This window comes from Esox lucius, chromosome 15 (genome assembly GCF_011004845.1).
Source record: "Esox lucius isolate fEsoLuc1 chromosome 15, fEsoLuc1.pri, whole genome shotgun sequence".
Taxonomy (NCBI): Eukaryota; Metazoa; Chordata; class Actinopteri; order Esociformes; family Esocidae; genus Esox; species Esox lucius.
Window position 1 is genome coordinate 14883432 of NC_047583.1, and position 13098 is coordinate 14896529.

The 13098-nt window shown below is 39.4% G+C and overlaps 3 protein-coding genes across 12 annotated transcripts; 2 read left to right on the forward strand and 1 right to left on the reverse strand.

Annotated features, from left to right (window-relative positions):
- The first annotated feature begins 73 nt into the window (after positions 1-73).
- tmed8 (transmembrane p24 trafficking protein 8) lies at positions 74-5196 on the forward strand. 2 transcript variants are annotated; one of them, XM_034297193.1, is made up of 6 exons: positions 74-400; positions 972-1080; positions 1443-1536; positions 1632-1713; positions 1903-2214; positions 2816-5196. In XM_034297193.1, the coding sequence occupies exons 1-6, from the start codon at positions 391-393 to the stop codon at positions 3031-3033; spliced, it is 825 nt and encodes a 274-aa protein (XP_034153084.1). In that variant the 5' UTR covers positions 74-390; the 3' UTR covers positions 3034-5196.
- Positions 5197-5400: 204 nt separating this feature from the next.
- zgc:163014 (uncharacterized protein LOC100038766 homolog) lies at positions 5401-10845 on the forward strand. Of its 8 annotated transcripts, none has more exons than XM_020054425.3 (13): positions 5401-5574; positions 6146-6322; positions 6401-6506; positions 7792-7920; positions 8133-8249; positions 8363-8474; positions 8600-8722; positions 8853-9040; positions 9126-9322; positions 9426-9517; positions 9623-9677; positions 9896-9993; positions 10083-10845. In XM_020054425.3, the coding sequence occupies exons 1-13, from the start codon at positions 5447-5449 to the stop codon at positions 10319-10321; spliced, it is 1761 nt and encodes a 586-aa protein (XP_019909984.3). In that variant the 5' UTR covers positions 5401-5446; the 3' UTR covers positions 10322-10845. The 8 variants fall into 8 exon arrangements, with proteins under 8 accessions (XP_019909984.3, XP_019909982.3, XP_019909986.1 ...); XM_020054423.3 differs by having other exon boundaries at positions 5402-5574; positions 8363-8528; XM_020054427.2 differs by having other exon boundaries at positions 5402-5574; positions 6146-6269; positions 8363-8528.
- Positions 10846-10913: 68 nt separating this feature from the next.
- gstz1 (glutathione S-transferase zeta 1) lies at positions 10914-13052 on the reverse strand. 2 transcript variants are annotated; one of them, XM_010897898.5, is made up of 9 exons: positions 12816-13052; positions 12450-12501; positions 12280-12347; positions 12108-12188; positions 11815-11940; positions 11519-11594; positions 11373-11425; positions 11226-11275; positions 10914-11116 (listed from the first exon to the last, which is right to left on the reverse strand). In XM_010897898.5, exons 1-9 carry the CDS (start codon positions 12843-12845, stop codon positions 10990-10992), a joined length of 663 nt encoding a protein of 220 aa, XP_010896200.1. In that variant the 5' UTR covers positions 12846-13052; the 3' UTR covers positions 10914-10989. The 2 variants fall into 2 exon arrangements, with proteins under 2 accessions (XP_010896200.1, XP_010896202.1); XM_010897900.4 differs by lacking the exon at positions 12816-13052 and adding an exon at positions 12578-12775.
- Between the last annotated feature and the right edge of the window lie 46 nt (positions 13053-13098).

Consider the following 13098-nt stretch of genomic DNA (forward strand, 5'->3'; position numbering starts at 1 on the left):
ATATACATTTATGTAAATTTAACGTTGATTTTCTGTCTATTGGTCTACGGCTGCAGTAGCAGTACCAACAAGTACAAATAGGATGTGTCACATATTGAAAGAATATGCTTCTAACTAGAATAAGGGCGATGTCGTTAATCGTCATTGATTTGCTCTATACATATTACTTTTACAATTAAAATAATCTTTGCCGTTTACTTGTGTTGAATTAACATTTTGCCAGTCACATATACATATATTACTGCCGGAGTAGCAGAAAGTTGCTCAAATTATATCGACATATTCCGCCCACCGTGTTGAATTACGGAAGACAGGAAATCTGTTATTTCACAGTGTTGCTAACGCACGAATGCTAGCTGCAAGACAAACAATCCAGCTAATAATGATCATATGATTTCAGGTAGGTTATTTTACGCTTGTGTTGAGGTGTCCATATGATGATTTCAATAGACATATCTAAATATTGTCAAATGGTCCTAGTACAGCTACCTGGCTAGCAATCCTACGGAAAGACAGCCTACTAGCATAGCTAGCTAGAACATCCAGCTCAATGGGGTGCAGTCGTTGCTTTTGCAAGGACAGTGGCTTGCGATGTTACATAGTTGACACATTTGAGCGTCTAGTTGTTGTAAATAAATACGTTATACATTTTGCAGTTATGTGACCAAATAAATAATCATTTGGATAGCTAACTTTGTCACTGCGTGATGCGCAGTGACAAAGGAAGTTACAGATGTATTGAAGTTACTGTCAGAAGCTATCTTGCTAGCTAATTAGTTGCGTTTTTTTCTTGATACGTGATCGGAAGACCTTGGAGTACATTCACTGTCTCTTTTGATACGATGGTAAACATTTTAATGCTGCTAAGGCGTTTCTCTGTGTGTGAGGAAAGAGAGGAGGGTTAGTGTGAGGGGGTGGGGGATTAAGAACACGATTAGAGCGAGTCTCAAAATTATTTGCATTCATTTCAGCGATGGAGAATTTAGAGGCTACTTCGGAGCTTCAATCCAGACTGACATCACTGTCGGTTTCCTCTTTCCCTGGGATAACGTCGATCAAGGAGAGCAATCCGTTGGACAGGTAACTCACCTGTTGCTACTAGTACTATAGCTTTCGATATTTTGTTTTATTTCACCCGTACAAAAAATATTGCAGTAATGCAGTCAACTTTTATACTTGGATGCTGTAATTGCAGAATACTGCAGAATAACATTTATCCAACCGGAAAAGGTTTTACGAAATAATGCAGTTATTCAGCTCTCTGGCTAAACTTTTGTTTTGTAAGGGTAGAAATACTGTTCATGTTCTAGCAATGAAGTGCAATAGAAAGCATTTACGACAATGTCGAACATTTGTAATACATTGGCTGTTTTATGCATGTCTTGTATAGCACAATTGTATGATGAATTGTGGGTAGAGTTAGAATGGTAATCTCTCTACAGGCTCCAGAGTACAGACCTCTCAAAAAACCCTTATCACCCCAGCAACGCTGATATGGACGAAACAAACGACAAAGGGGCCAGCCATTCTGATGAGGTACCTCATGTTTACCCAAAAAATTACATGTCAATTAAATTAAATAGCCATTATAAAAGCATGCCCATGTGTTTTCATGTTTTCATGTTAATCAGGAGGCTCCTGAGCAGCAGGCCATGGGGGAAAACCATGAGGAGGACAGCAGTGGGGATAGTCAAAACCCTGGAGAGAGAAAAGGTGAGGCTTGTCTTACACCTCTAAGTAAGAGAACCAATATATTTTGTCCTTGTTTTGGATTCTGAGGTGTGTATTACAACCTACTATTAAAATAGTTATAATGCAGAAAGATTTGACAAAGCATAACTGTGTGACGCTACCACACATACTTTGCCCGTGTGCGCTTTCCATGTTGTCCCCACTTAATAGTCTATGGTATTCCTCAAGCCCAATTGCCGCTCCTGAAGCCTCCCTCTACGTGGACGTCCCTGGCAGTGAAGGAGCTCAAGGCTAAGCTGCGACTGGAGAAGGACAGTGTGGTGACAGTGTACCGGGGAGACATTATGACAGTGCACGTACCCACCGTCCCTGAGGGGAAGCGGGTGTGCTGGGAGTTTGCAACCGATAACTATGACATAGGCTTCGGAATCTACTTTGACTGGACCCCTGTCACCTGCCGGGCCATCACAGTTCACATCAGTGAGTCCAGTGATGACGAAGATGAGGAGGATGAGATAGAAGGTCAGTATGAACATACGCTGTTTGACATTTTAGTTCCCAACTTATTTAATTCTCAGTCTATTTGGAAAAAACTTTGAATATCATAGATTTCTACTGATCTCTGAGCTCTGATTAACTGCTTCTCATTTATTTGTTGCGGTAGTTCTCTTTTCTAATAAAATATATGGGCCTTTCTTTTGGTGACATTCTGATTTTGTGGCTGCCGTTTTAACAAATGAAAATAATCTAGCTCTTGTCAATTATCTCAACATTTATCAAATTAACACAAGGACTTTCTCCTTTAGTGAGAGGAACATACAGTACTACAGGTGGTTCTGTACTGCTGAGGCTTGGTCAACCTTGATGTATTTGGTTGGCCACCCCTATGCCATATAAGAGAACAAATAAGTAAAACTTACCATTTAATTTTGGCTTCAGTTTTTAACCAAACCCTTTCATATTTGTATATCATGTCATACCTGAAATACTTATTGAGAAATGCTTAAGTAAACTGAGTGAAAAAAGGAAATGACAATGGAATACTGAAATGGAACAAATACTGAAATAGAAATGTATTTCAACCCAGGTCTGTTGTCTTGACAATTTGTGTTGTGGCCTACAGCACCTGCCAACACAGGGGATGTTGAGAAGGGGTCCAAAGCACTGGCCAACTCCAACCTAGGTGAAATTCTACCTGTGTATCGTCAGGACAGCCACTTAGCAGTCCAAGGTGGAAGTCACGAGTATCCAGGAGAGGGCACTTACCTTCTGAAGTTTGATAACTCCTACTCATTATGGCGAAATAAGACTCTGTACTATAGAGTGTATTATAGTGCCTAAGGAACTGTAAATGTCAACAACTGCATATGAATGTATAGCTTCTGAGAATTATATCTATTTTTGAATCCATGGAATATGTTATCGCTAATTATAGGTGCATATATTTTTTATCACTATCAGCTTGTGGTGCTTGCTCTCATAGGCCACACCTACAATCGGAAAGAAAAAGAGAATTTTGAAATTGGACATTTTTCTCCTGTTTTAATGTGTTTATGAAGCCTTGTGTTTGTGTCATGTCATGGTGTGTTTAAGTATGAGCGCTTAGTCAAAGCATAGTACCAATATTTTAAGCATATATATTCTATATGTACATGTGTCATATATTGTTCAGTCAAAACATGTTTGTGGCAACAGCAATCAGTGAACAGTAACAGAAGAATATCAAGCATTTGAGAAAGCAGTTGTACACAAGAAGGCTTAGAAAACAACTTTAGCACAGATGTGCTTTGGTTGTAGATGTGAGGCAATAATGGGTTATAAACTTTATATTAAAACAATGTGAAATTTTCATGAAACACTTCAATTTGATAAATGTTCTCTAGTCAAACCATTTTCTATTCGTACAATGTTCTCTATTCATCCAGTTCTATCCTTCCACAAGGAAATCAGTACACATGCCACCTGCCATTCGTTCCATTTGCATTGTTATTGTTTAAACCCACTGGGTGATCATGCAATTCATTCAAGTTGCTATTTGCATTGTGCAGACAGCCAGGCTCAGTCCTTGTTCCTGAATTTAGTGCATCTGGGTCACAAAATGGGCCGTAAAACCATTGCCTGACCTTTTTAAATTAAAGGGGAATAAGTGAAATCATGAAACAGATTCATTTAAATCGCCCATTTGAGGATATATGCAAACTCTTCCTCCCTGCCTTTCAAGCCAACATTACCTATTGGAGAGGCAGACTGCGAAGTGTTTACAAACGCCTGTTGTAGCAATCTAAGTGCTGACATGCTTTTTATATTGTAAATCAAGTTTATGAAATACTCTGACTAGGGTGACAGTCTAGTGATTTTTCAGAAAAGTATACAAAAACCCTATTATGTGTCATAAACCTACCCGTAGTATATATATTTTTAGCACAGCTCATTCAACCAATCACAGTGCTTATTTTGACCAACCCATTGTAAAAATAATCATAATTGCACAGTCACGCATTTAGCACGGCTGTGTGGATCTCTGGTACTCGGCTATTGCCTCAAATCTATGGCTGAAGCACAACTCAGTGCTTTGTCTAAAACAGTAAACACAGTCATGTCGCAACATGTTCCTTGAGTCACAAATCCATGTTTGAGTGATGATGAAAATTTGTGGATTTATGGGTATCAACTACAATCACAGAAAGTTAAATCTACAGGTAAACGTTATTGAACTTCACTTTTAAGCAAGATAGGCCCTCCAAAGAACTGTGTTGTTTTTCTTTGTGTCTACCCTTACTTTTTTTAATCATATAACGTGTACTTGATGTTTCCAAACTTTTTAAAATCTTTTTTAATTTTAATTGTATGATACTGCATAGGGATTATCCTAAACCATTTTCAGTTGTTTTTTTTCTGCATGTAGTGATTGAATGAGTAATTATGTTGATGAAAGTAGATTGAATGTTGCTCTGAGTCCCATGCTAAAGCAAATGGTCACATGCTGTCTTTTATGACACAAAAGCTATCCCATATCACAAAAAGCTCTTATTATGTAATACTAGTTCAATATTTACATTGCCAAGTCATATTTAGTTTGCTGGTTGTCAAGCGGTGCAGGTTGATCTTGGTGGACAATCTTAGAAGAGACGTGTAGAACAGATTCAATGTATTTCCATGTACTGTGAACTTGAATTGTCCCTTTAAAGTACCATTTTATGCACAGATCTCTGTAAAGGAAGATACTTTGTGTGTGTCTGTGGCTTGTTGTGTAACGCTGTGTACACCTGAATATGTTCTGTTTGATTATAGCTTCATGTACGTCATTCCAACAAATACTATTTGTTCCTCATCGGTGTTGTGCATGTTTCCAAAGACATGAGTTGGGCTGCTAAACTACTGTATAAGGCAATTGAAAGTTCCTAAATTTGCCATGCTTTGTACTGTTACATGTGTTTCTGTTTGTCATAAACTTTCCTCAAAAGTTTTTTTTTCCACAATAAAGACTAAAGTATCTTTGCACTATGGTTTTACTTAACCCCTGCTTATTTACTTCACGTTTCATGAACTACAGTAAAATAGAGGTTTTGGTCTCAACCAGTCAATTTCTTTTAAGATCAATCAAGGCCCTTTAGGTCCTTATAGCAAGGGCCGGCTCTTTGAAAAAGCATTAGTGTTTTAATCTGAGTGCCACACAATCTAACATCTGAACTGAACGCGTCAGTGTTTTGAATGGTTGAAGTAATACACTTTTTCATCCAATGTCATCTTTAGAATGCAGACCACGACACTTGCTACAACATTCAATGTGTTTAGTCAACCGTTCACATACAGAGTATGGACTATGCTCTACGGGAGTTTGTCCCATGACTCTCCATTAAGAGCAATCACGAAGGAGTTGATGTAAGTATTACAGAGGTGATGAAATATAAACATGGTTTTATTTTTAGCTTTTCCCTAAAGGAATACGAAGATAGCGTGAGGTCCCTTCAGGAGCAAGTACACCTCTATAATGGTGAGGCGAGACGACTGATCCTAGATCTGTGGACAAAGCAACCAAACAGCGGCATTTCGTAGTGAACAGGTGCGCGGAGTTCTTCAACTACGCGCCTCTTTCACATTCGGCGCTGGGAACAAGCGGCAGTTTTATTGATTCACTTCAGAGGAGTTTAAACATGGGAAGGCAAAATTTTTTCGTCCTCTGGTCCTTACGCGAGGCACCCCGTCAGTTCATCAGGTAGTTTAAATTAGCGGGGTTTAGGTTGATGGAATGTTTGACAGCGGGAACGAACAATACATTTGAGTCCATTCATTGCAAACATGGACTATCTTCATGCTGCAAGTGACATTTTCGTATCTATAGTCCAAGATTAGGCCTGTTAATTATTTAATTAATCAAGTAATACATTTGGACGCAATATTCTCTAACATTTCAATAATGTAAATACTGTTGGACTATTCAAATCTCTTGCAGAAAGTCCAATCGCAAATTCCACCAAGTCCATGTCCCATTACCACTGCCCAAACAAGTCGTGGTTTTCAGTCTTGGGGAATGGAAGTTTCTATCAAGCGAGACAACCATCTCAATTGATGTTCTGGTGAGCCAGGACGTGAAGCCACAGAGGATTGGTACTTTATCAGCCCTCACAAGGTACATTAGTCCTACATGTATTGTAATTGATATATAAAAAATAAAATGCCCATACTGTCTATATTGCCTGTTTCGAAGGTGCTTGACGTGGGAGGGAGATTGGAACGCTGACCTTGTCAAAGAGGCAACAGAAAAAGGGAGGAGAGGTGTATATGGGAAGATTTTGCTCACTGTTTGTGGAGAGGTATGGTTTCCAGCTTGTTATTCGGTATACTTTAAATATGCAATGCCTAGCAAAGGGATTATGACTAAAAGGTTTCACAATCAAGTAGGAATTAATGTTACACACAGAACCTACTCTGCAGTCAAAGCAGAATGGTACATCTTTGGCAGCAGTTACAGATTTAAGTCTTCTTGAGTAAGTTTAGTTTTGCCAAACCGAACAGGGAGGGACGGACCAGAATAAAGAAATATGATCTAGTTTGTGATTATAGCCTTGGCTCATCGTACCAACTATAGCAGGTTCAGGATTGTTTTAGATCACGTGTTCCCACCAGGCCGTTCTGCTTCTTCTTACAATGCTTGCTGAATTACAAAGTTGGCCTTTTTTCGAGGCTATTCACAGACTTGTCCAGAAGCCAGTCCAGCGTTGTCTTGTCTGTGTGTTTTGGGTTGTTGTTGGACTGGAACATACATCTTAGCCCCAGTTTGAGGTCCTGTGCTCTGGAACAGATTTTCCTCAAGGAGCTCTGTATTTTGTTCCATTCGACCTTCCTTCAGTCCTGACCAGGCTCTGTCCCTGCTGCTGAGAAGTATCCCCATAGTTTGGCATTCAGGCCATGCAGTTTGATTTTGATCTGACCATAGATTATCTCCCCCCCTCATGGTCTGTCCTTCAGGTGGCATGTCATATACCTTTTACTCAGGAGTGGCTTCTCTCCAAGTTTCTGGTGTAAAGCAATCGGAAGCAGGCTTTCCTCTAGGATTTTGCCAGTGATAAGGGCTATACCCTTCTTTTATATCCTGAAAAACGCCCTAGTGTTTGCTAACCTCAGTCAGACCACCAATACTCTGATGCAGACATCCACATGCTTCAAATCAGGACGCATTTAGTGATGGCCAGAAATCTACTTCTTTGCAGTGTTTTTGACATGTTACTTTAATGCTGCAAATGTTCATATTTTATTTGTTTTCTTTTGGTTCTGTGGTTAGTTTGTTATTGATGAATCACAGATTTTGATTAGTCATGAAAACAACTATGCTAATTTGTATATATTTTTTTTATATTTTAATTTTGTGTAGATTAGTAACAAATGGCAATCAGATCTATTTTAAATTCACTTTGTAATGCAACAAAAAGTCAAAACTAAGAAAATGTCAGTGTAGCTATTGTGACAACATTCTAGTATCACATTATGAATTAAATGGACCAAATACTACATTCCTTTTGGTAAATAAATCTGGAATAATAAAAGCACAGACTACATAATGTAGTAGTATTTTCAATTATTTTGTCTTTCCTCAAAAAGAATGAAGCCAGTTTCATCAGCAATATTCCACTTGTGCCAAGAAAATGCTCCAGCCCAGTTGATCACAACAACAGCCATCTTTCTCAAACTCAGCTCAACAACACTGGGATTCAGATGGTAAATGACAAGGTCTCAAAAGTTTCTGCTTATTTCCTATAGATTGATCTACCCCTTATGTGGCATTAAAATACATTCACACACATTCAGAATTCTATTTTCAGTGTCTGTACAGTAACCGCAAATAAATACTGCAGAGTGAAGCCGTTGAGTTTACTGAAATCTAATTTGTAATTAACAATGTCATTTAGTAAAACAGGAAACTAAAATGTGATTCTTTGCAGATTACAACCCTGAACTCCTCTCAACTTAAAAACAGCATTTGCTATGCTGAGCTTAAAACTGAGACGACAGAAATCAATGACTCCAATTTATCTGAGAAACCCAGTGTTTGGCCCACGGTAAAAAGATTCTACAGTGCTGGAATAGATGCATTCCAAGTTGTGTGTGCATGTGCATATGTGTGGTTTGGAGAGATACATTAAACCTGTGTTTTTGAAATTCATGTTTGAAGGATAAGACCCCCAGACAGACAGTGATTGGGAAAAGGGGTCACTTTGCATGGAGCCCTGAACATTGTGATACTACTCAGGAGGAAACTGGTCAAGCATCTTGCTCAAAGAGAAGCAAGTTATATAACTTTGATAAGACTGGAAAGTGGACAACGAATTGCAAAGCAGGTCACAGAATTTTCCTTAATTATATATTTCAAATACCACATTCTTTTGAATGAAAGATATCTTGTTTTTAGTTTGTCCATCAAAACGCTGGAGTCACTCCATGGTTCTGAGTGACCCTGAAACCGCCATTGTCATTGGTGGAGAAGCTTCTGAACAGACCCCCTGTCTGGACTCTTTGTGGAAACTGGAGATAGGTGAGACACTTTGCTCATTTTAATTACTTATATTAAACAATTTGTAGCCAAAATGTAAAGATTTGTTACTGACATTCTTAAATGCCCAGCACGCATTTGTATAACCAGAATGTGTCAACAATTTGCTCAGACAATGACTTTTGGTTCCAAATGAACTCCTTGACCTCTGGAACTGGCCCACTTTGTGCCTGTGGCCACTCTGCAACGTATGACAGTGAATCCAAGGCTCTCTATGTGTATGGTGGGTTGAGGGAGGGCCAGCGCTACAGTGAGCTCTACATTCTCAACACATTAACCTGGAAGTGGAAGCTTGTCACTGTAAGTGTTGTCTTGTGACTGTTTTCTGTGTGTATTTCAACTGAACTCAAGGACCGTAAGTGAAGATTCCTCTATGTTCCCGTAGGCTAAAGGGGATGTGCCCATGTTGGCGTATCACTCTGCAACCATCTACAACAAAGAGCTCTTTGTTTTTGGGGGAGTTCACCCCAGCCACTGTCATGGAGGCAAGACATGCAGTAATGCTCTATACATTTTTAATCCAGAGTTTGAGCTCTGGTACCAACCTATCATCGAAGGGGCCCGACCTCTACCTAAATTTGGGTCAGTGTTCCTCGACTGTATTTCTGTCTGTAGACATTGGACTATAAAAATCCTTCAATACTGTTTCAAAGCATATTTCACATTTTCTGTTTACATTAAACAGGCACACAACTACACTTTTGTCTAACCAGTTGCTGATTTTTGGCGGCAGGACGACAGCCTCCTATCTAAATGACCTGCACATTTTGGATCTTGGTAACCAGTAGAAATTTGAAGTTCTCTGTACGAAAATTACTTAAGTACCCTAGAAAATCTGTACAACTTTGTCTTCAAGTATAATTCTCTTTATTTTGGTGAAAGGCTTCATGGAGTACACCGCTGTGAAATATGAGAACATGCCACCACTACCTCGAGGGTGAGAAACTATTTATTTATTCCCCCTGAGAATTCTTTCTATGTTTAATATTTATGATGGAGAAAAGAAACGGTCATTTGCCACAGGGACCATTATTTCTGACCAACATAGTAATCTTTGTGGAATAGAGACCTATGTAAATGACAGTGATGTACTGTATATTGTTATACAAATGCTGTGTCACTATAATTCTGCTGACCAATCTCATATGAGGTCAGATATCACGCAGCACTACCAGTGTCACACAACAGGATGATGATCAGTGGAGGTTGCAGTGCTATTGGAGCCCTGCAGGACATCCATATCTTCAATGTGGGTGAGTGCAAGGCTTAGTGTGCTTTTGAGAAAGTTAGAATGCTCATCCAGTATCATTTTCAAAAACTCCCTCTATTGGGTCCTTTTCAGACACCAGTATGTGGAGTTCAGTGGTGTCCCCTTTGCTCTGGACCAAGCCGCGCGCTGGACACAGCATGATACATTTGGAAGGTTCTGTCCTATCCAGTGCTGACAAACAGAAGCAGGGGGAGGATGCTAACACCCACTATACCCTGTTGGTGTTTGGGGGCTGCGACTGTGCCGGGACCTTTTACAATGACACAGTGAAGTGCACGTTGGAGATCCCTGACGAAAAGAGGGGACCTTAGGAAGAGAAGTTAGGAAAACCTTTTTAACCCTGTCTTGTTCACAGATCCTGAATGATGTGCCATGAGAGGGCTGGGACAAGTCTTCTGTGTGGTTCCTTTCGGCTGGGATGACCCCTTAACGCAGTAAAGTTTGCTTTGTGATGTAGTCTGGCCTGATTATGGTTATGAAAGTTATGGTGCTGTGAAACATTTACATGGACTTTCCTTTTAAGAAATTCTCAGCAATGTGTATATTCATATGGTAATGCATAAAGCACTTTCATTTAATGTTGATAAGCTTGGTTTAATCAACCACTGCTTGATTTTAGAAGTTCTGCTATTTTACTAAAAATGTCTTTAAAGTACATACTAAAACCGTGTGGAGTAACATGACATTAGGCAGCTAACTTTGTGAAATGAATCACTTATGTTCATATTTTCACATTTTATATTCTATTTGTCTTCAAATCCACCGTTGTATGTTAAGATGGAGGGAATGTACTGATCAGAACATTAAAAGTTACATATTAAAAAATGTTTTCTTCATACATATAATAAATAGTCTCATCCCAAACATTGTGTTATTTCAAGTGATGAGAGTGAAAGCAATGGATTCACATCAAAGCATTTTATTGAAGTATTTAGTAATACTGGTGCTACTGGCTCTTGTAGATGTCGAAGAGGACTTCTCAAGCACGCATGTCAGCAGGTGTGTCTGGTTGGCAAGATGGATGACTCACTTTGAAAGCATCTAACTCCATTAAGGTTTGATTTAGCCTTTTGATAGTTGGGAACTGATCAACATCCACTTTGAACCTGTTGGGCAAATATAAAGTCCTCATGTGGTTTGTACTTGTCAGTGTGAAATCACATTCAAGCTGTGGTGTTTATGTATTGCAATTCTGAACAAATTTGGTTGCCTTACCGGTCAGCATTATAGACTTGTGGGACAAGACAAATGTCGGCCATGGAGATCTAATGGGTAAAAACAGGATTGCTTCAATACTTTCAACTTCAAGGGAGTTCTACTTTATTGAGCCGCAGTGTTTTCATGGGATGACTGTCTCCTCACCTCATCTCCTATGCAGTACTTGCCAGCTGTCTCTTTAAGAATAGGCTCCAGGGCTGAGGAAAAACCAAAGGACAGAAGTCAGGCCTGTAATTGTTCTCTGGAGATGATCATTGGTGGCATGTTGAATGCCAACTTATCCAACCCACCTTCAAACCCTCTTTGGATGAAATGCTGTGCCCATTGTGCCTTCTCTGCTCCTATCTTCTGTAGCACACACAAATTCTGAAATACAAGTGACCCGACATGACAGAGTACCTCTACAGTCGTCATTGTTGCAATATCAATTCAACCACATGATGTCAGCATGTCTGGGACCCTACAATCTCATTTAGATTTTCTTCCTTAAAGTTGGTTTTGCAAACTGGGTCATATTTGCTGTGCTGGTGTACATTCAAAATGGTCATATACCTTTTTTACTTTATTTGTGCTCCATCTCACTAACCTGCAAGGGCTGGATCCCAGAGGCGATGATGTCCGAGACCATGCGCACTTGGGCACGCTTCACTGGGTCGGCAGGAAGGAGCCTAGGTCCTGGTCTGGTCTCCTCGAGGTACTGGATCACTGCCAGCTGAAGGTGAGTGGATGGGTCTTGTCATTGTACTCAATGGATGTAGTAGTGATCTTTGAGTATGTTAGTTGGTAGAAAGGCACTAAATAAATCCAATTCATTATGTTAGTCAATGTTACATTGTGAATTTTGTACTTTTATCACTGCAGTATAATCTTTGAACTTACTGATTGTGACAGGATGATGCCGTCAATGTGGACAGCAGGCACTTGCTGCATAGGATTTAATTGCTTGTACTGATCTGTAAGCTGAGGTTTTCAGTAGGTACAGTATAAGGTCATTACACTTAAGTTATTTTACCTCAAACTGAATTAGAAAAGAAACGTATGAGGAAGTTACCTGCTGTCCCCCATCTTTGATAAGATTGACTGGGACTTGGTCAAATTCAATTCCTTTCAGAGCAAAAGCTGTAAGAAGCAACCTAGGTTAATTCTTTATATGTCCCAAGTCAGTTAACTGTCTCAATCTAATTATGTTAAGTAGGCAGACATATAACATTAGACACTTACCAATTCGGACTCTCCAAGAGCATGAACTCCTGAAATATCCATGAAGAATGGGCTAAAGGGGAGAACAAATCAGTTCACGCGATAACAAAATATTATCATATCTTACTGAGCTTAACACATTTACTCACCTTGGGTTGAGTTGCCATAATATTCAGACAGACAGATCAAACTTTCTACGATTGCAGGTTCTGTTACTTCAGAATACTAACAAAAAGAATATGTTTAGGGCAGCCAATAGGATTCGCTCACAAATACCCTCCTCCCTGTTTTTGGTCCATGACTAAGCACTCGCTCAGCCCCTGTTAGCAACTACTTTATCGTTTTACCCACTTCTACTGAAATGTGCAAGAATACAAATACGCCTACCTTTGAAAGGCAAGAGAGTGAAATATGCATTGCAGGTTGTGGAGCAGGCTACACACGTAACATGTTCATTATAAATTCTGCTTCGACAATTTTGAATCTAATGTAAATTCTTTATTACTGCGGTCAGACGTGCAAGATAATTTCCTCTGTATCATGTAGATTATGATTCCGCAGTGAAAAAGTAGCGTAAACTAACTGTAACTCAGCGATTCAATACTGTAAAAAACGCTCTGTGCTTACGTCACGTAAATTAACCACTCGTCAAAAATGACTGATTCGCGTT

Excerpts from the sequence above, each read along its gene's own strand:
- tmed8 (XM_034297193.1), top strand. Across the intron at positions 1,537-1,631 it reads GGGCCAGCCATTCTGATGAG|GAGGCTCCTGAGCAGCAGGC; the intron begins GTACCTCATGTT and ends CATGTTAATCAG. Across the intron at positions 2,215-2,815 it reads TGAGGAGGATGAGATAGAAG|CACCTGCCAACACAGGGGAT; the intron begins GTCAGTATGAAC and ends TGTGGCCTACAG.
- zgc:163014 (XM_020054423.3), top strand. The coding sequence starts at position 5,447 with ATGCAGACCACGACACTTGCTACAACATTCAATGTGTTTAGTCAACCG. Across the intron at positions 7,921-8,132 it reads TTCAGATGGTAAATGACAAG|ATTACAACCCTGAACTCCTC; the intron begins GTCTCAAAAGTT and ends GATTCTTTGCAG. Across the intron at positions 9,518-9,622 it reads CCTGCACATTTTGGATCTTG|GCTTCATGGAGTACACCGCT; the intron begins GTAACCAGTAGA and ends TTTTGGTGAAAG.
- gstz1 (XM_010897898.5), bottom strand. The coding sequence starts at position 12,845 with ATGCATATTTCACTCTCTTGCCTTTCAAAG. Across the intron at positions 11,941-12,107 it reads GCATCATCCTGTCACAATCA|CTGGCAGTGATCCAGTACCT; the intron begins GTAAGTTCAAAG and ends ACTCACCTTCAG. Across the intron at positions 11,117-11,225 it reads CAAGTCTATAATGCTGACCG|GTTCAAAGTGGATGTTGATC; the intron begins GTAAGGCAACCA and ends TTTGCCCAACAG.